Below are 9,786 nucleotides of genomic sequence, written 5' to 3' on the forward strand. Positions count from 1 at the left end.
TTCCCAGTGAAATACTAGAATTATTACTAATTCTTAATTGACTATCACAAAGAAAGATTTTGGAAGCTGAACTAAACATGCTCTCATCCCTGTACAAGGGATGCTTTGACATGCACTTGTCATGCTTAAAAATGGAGACAGTGAGACAGACAGAGAAGCAGAGGGAGATACAAAAGGGCAGAGAGAGATAGAGGGAGAAAGAGAGAGGAAGAGGCAGAGAGAGAGGTTTGTTAGGTTTGAAGGGACAGTGACACCTATTTAGTGTGTTCACGGAATACTGCTTCTGCTTTATCATTAACCCTTGTGCTTAAGTTTCACATTACTTTTACTCTTTTTAAGGCCTGGTCAAAAAAACAGTTCACCTACCAATTTTTCCAAACTCATTAGCAATGGTTATAAGGATGAGTGGTTGCCGCAGCAGCGAGCTGACTCAGGCAAGAGGACCCCGAAGATCTCCAGGGCGTCAGTGTCATCTCAGTCCCCACGAGACCCGGAAGGTCCCCAGGATGCAGCGAGACTCCAGGACGCAGAGGCTCCTGAAGGTCCTGAGGATGCCCCAGGTGAGGCACAGGCAGCCATCTGTGTTTACTGGAGGCTTGGTTAATTGTGATGCAGCAGCTGATGTTCTTATCGCATGATGCTTCTCGTAATGAGAAATGAGTAACCCAAAAACGATGTGAAAACACCCATAGAAGTACCAAGGTTACAGATAAGCAAGAGGGTAATACATGTTTCGCTCTTTCCTCTTTATTCAAATGAATAGCGGAAGTCATGACTTTAGGGGTTTTACATTTTATTTGTCAACAAGTTTGATAGTCCATTTGATATAACAAACAAATAACATACCAAATAATATCAACTTTTAATCTTCCAGATCCAAAAAATGTTGACCCTAAAATGCTTAGACTTTTGCATAAGCAACTGGTCCTTTTTGAGATCACTTTTTAAAAATTTTTGAAAATAAGTCAAAATTCAAACTTAAAATTACTCCATTATTGGCATATCTTAAACTTTGAATAATTTAGAACTTTCTCCGTAATTAGACGTTCAAAGTACTATATTAGTTTTAATTTATTATAATATTTTATTTTATTTATTTTTTGAGACAGAATCTTACTCTGTTGTCCTGACTGGAGTGAAGTGGCACAATCACAGATCACTGTAGCCTCGAACTCCTGGGCTCAAGCAATCCTCCCACCTCAGCCTCCCAAGTAGCTGGGACTATAGGCATGCACCACTACACCCAGCTACTTTTTTGTTTTTCATAAAGACAAGGCCTCACTATGTTGCCCCGGCTGGTCTCAAACTCCTGGGCTTAAAAAATCCTTCTACCTCTGCCTTGCAAACTACTGAGATTACAGGTGTGAACCACTGTGCACAGCCATTCATTTTTATTTTTAATAGTACAGAAAGAATTCATCTTATTTTTTCAACACATCCATCTTAATACCTATTGAGCATTATGTTCAGTATCCACAGCTCTATTAATTATTGACCATTTGCTTATGGGAAACTTGTTTTTACTCTTGAGGCTTGAGTTCTTTGATTAAGAGGAAAGATGGCGTGTTATGCCTCTTCAGACATTTCAAGTGTTTGGTGTGGTTATTTGTAAGTGAGGTCACTGCTTGCCCTTATTCCACACCCTGTTCCTTGCTGTATTTGTTAAGCAAGATCTGCCACTTACTGGCTGACTCCCTCCTTTATTATCCTGGAGGATGAGATGGTGACAAGTTCATATTCAGTGTTGGTAAAAAGCACCCTATTAGCTGGGCACGGTGGCTCACGTCTGTAATCCCAGCACTGTGGGAGACCGAGGCAGGTGGATCACCTGAGGTCAGGAGTTTGAGACCTGCCTGACCAACATGGAGAAACCCCATCTCTACTAAAAATACAAAATTAGCTGCACGTAGTGGCGCATGCCTGTAATCCCAGCTACTCGGGAGGCTGAGGCAGGAGAATCACTTGAACCGGGGAGGCGGACGTTGAGGTGAGGCGAGATTGCGCCATTGCACTGCAGCCTGGGCAACAAGAGGGAAACTCCGTCTCAAAAAAAAAAAAAAAAAAGGGTGCCCTATTGACCTTTACAATGTCAAGAGTGTTTTATGACTTATTGTTGTTTTAAGTAATACAGAATTTTTATTAACTCTTTAAGTAATTATGACTTCTTTTAATACTTGGTCTGTTTCGTTAACCTGAACAATGAATGTACTTGTTTTTTATTACAGAGTCTTCTCAAAGTGAGTATTTATAAAGTAACCTGCACCAAAACAAGACAAAAGTCTTACACAAAAAAATCGATGGACATAGTCCTGTAATCTGAGACTACAGCCTCTCGGCAGCCTGGAATGTCCTTCTCCAAACTGCATGCATTCTGACTACAAAGCCTGTGCCATGTATGTTTTAAAAAAATCGGAGTTCCAGAAACATAACTTAGGGAGAGCAAAAAGAGGATCGCTTACACTGTTACAACATGATTCTTCTTCTTCTTCTTTTTTTTTTTTTTTTTTTTTGAGAGGGAGTCTCACTCTGTCGCCCAGGCTGGAGTTCAGTGGCATGATCTCGGCTCACTGCAAGCTCCGCCTTCCGGGTTCACGCCATTCTCCCACCTCAGTCTCCCAAGTAGCTGGGACTACAGGCGCCCGCCACCACGCCCGGCTAATTTTCTGTATTGTTAGTAGAGACAGGGTTTCACCGTGTTAGCCAGGATGGTCTCGATCTCCTGATCTCGTGATCTGCCCGCCTTGGCCTCCCAAAGTGCTAGGATTACAGGCGTGAGTCACTGCGCCTGGCCTATTGTTCTTTTATACGTGTTACACAAGCAAAAACATACTTTAGTTCATAGGCACACACTGTATTACTCGCCATGTGAGAGTCATACTGGAAAAGGTAAGTAAAAACCCATGGGAGACTCCAATTTATTTTTTAGTTTACTTTTTATTTTATTTTTAATTGACTAATAATTGCATACAACTATGGGGTGCAATGCAATGTTTTGATATATGTACACATTGTGGCATCATTAAATAAAGATAACTAAAATATCCATTACCTCAAATACTTATGCTTTTTTTGTGGTGATCACACTTAAAATCTGTTCTTTCAACGATTTTGAAATATACAATATATTATTATTAACTTTATTCACCTTGCTGTGAAATAGATCATTAAAACTTAACTCATCCTGTCTAAGGGAAACTTGGTACCCTTTGACCAACTTCTTCTCTTATCCCATCAACTACTAGCCCATCCCCAGCACCTGGTAGCACATTCTGTTCTGCTTCTATGAGTTCAACTTTTTTAGATTCCATATGTGGCTGCAATTATACAGCATTTGTCTTTCTGTACCTGGCTTAGTTTACAAAGACGAATGTATTCCAGGTTCATCTATGTTGTCACAAATGACAGAATTTACTTCTTTTTTAAAGGCTGAATAGTGTTCCATCATGTATATACCACATTTTCTTTCCTTATTCATCTGCTGATGCACAGTGAGGTTGATGCCATAGCTTGGTTATTGTGAATAATGCTGCAGAAAATTTGGGAGTGCAGTTATAGCTTTGTGACATACTGATTCCATTTCCTTTGATATATGCCCAGCAGTGGGATTGCTATATCATACAGGAATTCGATTTTTAGGTTTTTAAGGAAACTCCATAATGTTTTCCATTATGGCTATTCTAATTTACATTTCACCTTCAGTATGTAAGGGATCCTTTTTCTCCATATTATCGTCAACACTTACTTTTCATCTTTTTGATAATAGCCATTTTGACAGGTGTGAGATGATACCTCATTGTGGTTTTCATTTGCATTTCCCTGATGACAGTAATGTTGAGCTTTTTTTTATATACCTGTTGGCCATTTACATGTCTTCTTTTGAGAAATATCTGTGCAAGTCCTTTGCCCATTTTTAAATTGGATTATTTGGTTTTTTTGCTACTGAGTTGAGTTCCTTATATATTTTGGATATTAACCCCTTATCAGACTTATTGGAAACTTATACAGTTTCCAAATATTTTTTCCTGTGCTGTGGCTTGTCTTTTTATTTTGTTGTTTGTTTCTTTTGCTTGCAGAAACTTTTTAATGTAGTCCCACTTATTTTTCCTTTTGTTGCCTGGGTTTTTGGTGTTCTATTCAAAAAATCATTGCCCAGACCAATGCTGGGGAGCTTGTTCCCTATATTTTTTTCTACAGGTTGAGCATCCCAAATCTGAAAATCTGAAATCAAAGGAAATGCTCATTCAAACATTTCAGATTTTGGATTTTTGGATTTGGGATGCTCAACCAGTAAGTATGCAAATATTTCAAAATTTAAAAATAATTGAAATCCCAAACACTTCTGGTCTCAAGGATTTCAAATAAAGGATACTCAACCTATAGCAGTTTTACAGTTTCAGGTCTTTTGTTTAAGTCTTCATCTATTTTGAGTTGATTTTAGCATATTAAATGAGATGAAGATCCAATTTTATGTCTCTGCATGTGGATATTCAGTTTACCCAGCACCATTTATTGAAGAAACTGTCCTTTCCCTCATTGTGTGTTCTTGGCATCTTTGTTGAAAATTAATTGACTGTTAATGCGCGGGTTTATTTCTTGGCTCTATCCATTGATCTATACTTCCGTTTTTATGCCAGTACCATGCGGTTTTGCTTACTCTAGCTTTCCAATATATTTTGAAATCAAATAGCGTGATTCCATATATCTGCTTTTTTTTTTTTTCTGTTTGCTTAAGATTGGTTTGGCTATTCAGAGCCTTTTGTGGTTCCCTACAAATTCTAGGATTTATTTTCTATTTCTGTGAAAAATGTCATTGGAATTTTGATAGGGATTGCATTGGATCTGTACATTGTTTTGGGTAGTATGGACATTTTGACAATATTAATTATTCTGATCCATGTATGTAGGCTATGTTTCCATTTATTTGTGTCTTCTTCAATTTATTTCATCCATGTTTTATAGTTTTCAGTGTAGAGGTCTTTCACCTCCTTGGCTAAATTTATTCTTAAGTATTTTTTAATGCTAATGAGACTGGGATTGTTTCCTTACTTTCTTTTTCACATCATTTGTTGTTAGTACATAGAATGCTACCAATTTTTGCCTGTTGATTTTGTATCTTGCAATTTTACTGGATTTGTTTATCAGTTTTCACAGTTTTTTGGTGGAGTCTTTGGGGCTTTCTATATATAAGATCACATTGTCACCAAACAGAATATTTCACTTGTCTCTTTATAATCTGAATGATTTCTATTTATTTTTCATGTCTAATGGCTCTGGCTGAGACTTCAGGTATTAAGTCAAATAGAAGTGGTGATAGTGAGCGCCCCTGTATTTCTCCTGATCTTAGAAAAAAAGTTTTCAGTTTTCACTGGTGAATGTCATATTAGCTGTGGGCTTCTCATGTATGGCCTTTATTGTGTAAAGGTACATTTCCTCTATGCTTAATTTGTTGAGAGTTTTTATCATAAAAGGATGTTGAACTTTGTCAAGCACTTTTCCTGTATCTATTAAGGTGACCATATGGTTTTTGTCCTTCATTCTGTTAATTTGGTATATCACATTTAATGATTTGCATATGTTGAACCATCCTTGCTTACCAGGGATAAATTCCACATGATCATGGTTTATGATCTTTTTAATGTGCTGTTGAATTTGGTTTGCTAGTATTTTGTTGTGAATTTTTGCATCTATGTTTATCAAGGAAATTGGCCTGTAATTTCCTTTTTTTTTTTTTTTTTTTTTTTTTGAGACGGAGTCTCACTCTGTCACCCAGGCTGGAGTGCAGTGGCCGGATATCAGCTCACTGTAAGCTCGGCCTCCCGGGTTCATGCCATTCTCCTGCCTCAGCCTCCCGAGTAGCTGGGACTACAGGCGCCCGCCACCTTGCCCGGCTAGTTTTTTGTATTTTTTAGTAGAGACGGGGTTTCACCATGTTAGCCAGGATGGTCTCGATCTCCTGACCTCGTGATCCACCCATCTCGGCCTCCCAAAGTGCTGGGATTACAGGCTTGAGCCACCGCGCCCGGCCATAATTTTCTTTTCTTATAGTGTCCTTGTCTGATTTTGGTATCAGGGTAATGCTGGCCTCATAAAATGAGTTTGGAAGTGCTCCTTCCTTTTCAATTTTTTTGGAACAGCTTGAGAAGAGTTAGTATGAGTTCTTCCTTTACATGTTTGGTAGATTTCACCAGGAAGCCATTATGTCCTGAGCTTTTCTGTGATGGGAGAGTTTTTGTTTTTTTTTTTTTACCTGATTCAATCTCCATACTCATTCTTAGACTTCAGATTTTCTATTTCTTCATGATTCAGCTTTGGTGGATTGCATGATTCTAGGAATGTATCCATTTCCTCTAGACTATCCAATTCGTTGGTGTATAATTGTTCACAGTCGTCCTTTGTGGTCCTTTGTGTTTTGCAGTATCAGTTGCAACATATCCTCTTTCTTTTCTTATTTTTTTCAGTCTTTTCTTTTTTTCTCTCTTAGTCTAACTAAATATTTGTCAATTTTGTTTATAATAAAAATATTACTCTTACATTTTTGATCTTTTCTATCTTTCCTTCTGCTAACCTTGGGCTTAAATTATTCTTTTTAGGACCTCAAGTTAAATATACAAATGCAGCAGGTACAGAAGATAACCTTCGTAAGATATGATAAGGGTTTTATTATTCTGTATTCTCTTAAGAAGATAGAATTTACTCCACCATTGACAAAATATTACATATCTGATCAAGGGACTATCATTTGATATTCATATAAATGTATAAACTTTATATTGCAGGTGTTATGTAATCTTTGTGTTTATATTATCAGCAAGATCTGTTTAATTTTGAAGAAACCTTTTAAGCTTTCAAATTAGTGAAAGCCTAAATAAGCAGCAAAGCCTCTAAGAGCTGGAAGAATCATCATGCGGAGAAGAGGATCTGCTCTGCTTAGTTTCTGGATAGCTGAGGCGGGTGTCACTATGAAATGCTTGCTCCCACCTCTCAGTATCTCTGATTTCAAGGCTAATGCTAGAGTTTTTGACATCCACACTCTCTCCACTGTCAGTCTGACCACTATTTTCCTTCCTGTATTTCATTTCCTTGTCTTTTTTCCTATTTTCCCTGCTGTCCATCATGGTTTTAACCTTATAAACAATAGGCAATTTAGAAAGTGCCTTTTTTTCCTTCCAACTAGACATCTCTCCACTTAGAATGTGTTGCTATAACTTTCTGGAGACTAATCTTGTCAAGGCTTCTTATTTTATTTTATTTTATTTTATTTTATTTTTTTAAGATAGGATCTTGCTCTGTTGCTGGGCCTGGAGTGCAGTGGTGCAATCATGGCTCACTGCAGCCTTGACCTCCTGTGCTCAAGTGATCCTTCTGCCTCAGCCTCCTGAGCAGCTGGAACTACAGGTGCATGCCACCACGCCTGGCTAATTTTTGTATTTTTTATAGGGACGAGGTTTCACCATGTTGCCCAGGCTGGTCTTGAACTCCTGAGCTCAAGCAATCTACCCACTTCAGCCTCCCACAGTGTTGGGATTTTAGGCGTGAGCCACTACGCCCAGCCTAAGGCTTCTTCTTAATGTTTCTTTCCCTCCATGAAACATAAGATTATTATTATTCTTGTTTATTGCATTTTTTTCTAGCTGTCCTAGATATTTTGACGTGCCCTAAAGCTTGGCATTAGGAAACTGGTACACTATTGTACTTTGAGAGGGTCAGCATTAATGAAGATTTCAAAAGACTTGGGAGCAGGGACGCGTGTCATGCCAAGACTGACAGCCTGAGTTGCCCCACCTCCCTACTCGCCTTGCCCAGGCTGTGCTCATACTATTTATTTAATAATTCTTGTCAGTGTGCTTATGTCAGCAGAAACTTTCCACAATACACAGGCAAAACTCATGAATTAAACTGTTTCCAATGGGGCACTCTCTTCTAGTCTACCAGTGCAAAAGTTGTAGTCTTGTGTTTCCAATGTATGATTTATGCCAGGATCATAAGCTCGATTTTTCTGTAGACTCAGAAATAATCCTTATTAATAGGTACAGAACTATGTGTTTTCTTATATTTAAAATTAAGGTTTTTTAATTTATAGAAAACGTCATCTCTGTCTACTTATTTATTTACTTTGTGTTGCAGGCCCAGAAGAATCTGTATCTGCATCAACACCAGCAGAGCTCAAATAAATCCTGATGCAATATATATTTAGGATAATTTTAAAATGGCTAAATATGACATGACTATATTATAGCTATATTTCTGAGGCTCTTTTTGTATTTTATTAATATAGACTCTCATTGAATAATTTAACTTGTAGCAGATTTGACATTGCTGCATAGAAGGGGCAGGTGTTGGTTTTTGTTTCTCGCATTTCTCTGGGATGTGAAACACATGGCTAACAAACACAACTATGGCCTCTGGTACCCTCTGCCCTGCTGGCCTGTTGATGTCCCAGTATCTCAGAACCAATCACTTGCCCCTGTCATCAACTAACATAACCTTCTACTGTGTGAACCACTCTTAGCGGGCATTGCTACTGGATTCTTGACTAGAGGAAACTTACAGAACAGGTGTTAAACCTTTTCCAATATTTGGTATTGCAATCTTTACAGAAATCATTTTCTAGTTACAAAAAAATTTAATTCCAGAATATGGTGATACAGTTTATGTTAAGAAAAATATTTTAATTTATTATGCCATGAATTTATTAACATTTAATATAAAATATTGTAACATTTGCTGTTTTTAAATGTTTGCTATTTTTTCATAAACTGAGATTCAAAATATTAAACATTTATTATTTTGTATAAACCTTTAAGTAAAAATATGCTGAGTTTTAATATTTAATTTAGTAGAATTAACAAAAACTCCCAAGCTGAATTACTTTGTTTTATGTTAAATTGTTTATATTTAAGTAATTAGCTGAAATATAGTTCTATGTTTTGTATATTAATTGATTAATAACATAATAATTTTATGTGGGAATGTTTTCAAAAAGCCAAATAAAGCCACAGATATTTTAGCTTCTTTCCCAGAATAAACTTATCATGCATTTGCTTACCTAAAATTTAAGTTTCAAATTAGTTCTCTATATGAGACACTTAATTGAGCATTTATGTCTATATTCATTGATCAAACTGATATGCTACGGGAGAACGTATGCAACATGTAAAAAATGCAAATGGCTGTATTCATTGAATAAAAATCATATGCAATTATAGTAAAAAGTTTGTTTTTTCCCTTTCCTATTCTCTTCCTTCCTCTATATGAATTCTTACCTCATTCCCAGACACCTCCGCCTTAATGAAATAGTCATCAGGAACAGATGTCAATAGTGTAGAACTCTTCAATTCTTTATTTAGATTATTATAGTAACAGAAACCTGTGGTTTAGGAAAAATGAGGACAAAATTTGGAGTAAGGACCAGTGATCAAATTTAGGCTCCACCTACTGTAATGCCCAGACCGTTTGTTCCCCAAAGAAGACCACCAGAGTCCAGTGTCAAAGCCAAGCGGCAAGGATCTTTACTACAAGTTCGAACCTGGTCCCTCCATTCCACAGTATACAAGAGGGCCCCGAACAATGCGAGCGTTTGCTTTTTATAGCCCGAAAGTTGCAGGGGAACAAAGAAATTCTTTTCGCTCCCGCGCTTTCAGTAACCTTGAACGGCTGTCCCCTTATCGGAGACTTTCCAGGTGGTGTTTGTACTGGGCTCAGGGAGTTTGAGAGACATATGGTGGTATGTGGTGGGATGGGAGGATGGGATGTGTTTGTACTAGACTCAGGGAGTTTTGAGCCCGG

The 9,786-nt window shown here is 37.5% G+C and overlaps 1 protein-coding gene across 5 annotated transcripts in view; it reads left to right on the forward strand.

Annotated features, from left to right (window-relative positions):
- LOC105551314 (chromosome unknown open reading frame, human C7orf57) overlaps positions 1-9,203 on the forward strand; it is a 27,152-nt gene extending 17,949 nt beyond the window's left edge. The window contains exons 7-9 of one of the 5 annotated variants that reach the window (XM_011996490.1): positions 340-560; positions 2,226-2,237; positions 8,125-8,171. In XM_011996490.1, the coding sequence (XP_011851880.1) occupies positions 340-560; positions 2,226-2,237; positions 8,125-8,171 (280 nt within the window). Of the gene's footprint in view, positions 1-339; positions 561-2,225; positions 2,238-8,124 lie in introns of all 5 variants that reach the window. The other 4 variants (XM_011996491.1, XM_011996492.1, XM_011996493.1 and 1 more) reach the window with 4 other exon arrangements.
- The last annotated feature ends 583 nt before the right edge of the window (positions 9,204-9,786 follow it).

This window comes from Mandrillus leucophaeus, unplaced genomic scaffold (assembly GCF_000951045.1).
Source record: "Mandrillus leucophaeus isolate KB7577 unplaced genomic scaffold, Mleu.le_1.0 Scaffold517, whole genome shotgun sequence".
In the NCBI taxonomy this organism is placed as follows: Eukaryota; Metazoa; Chordata; class Mammalia; order Primates; family Cercopithecidae; genus Mandrillus; species Mandrillus leucophaeus.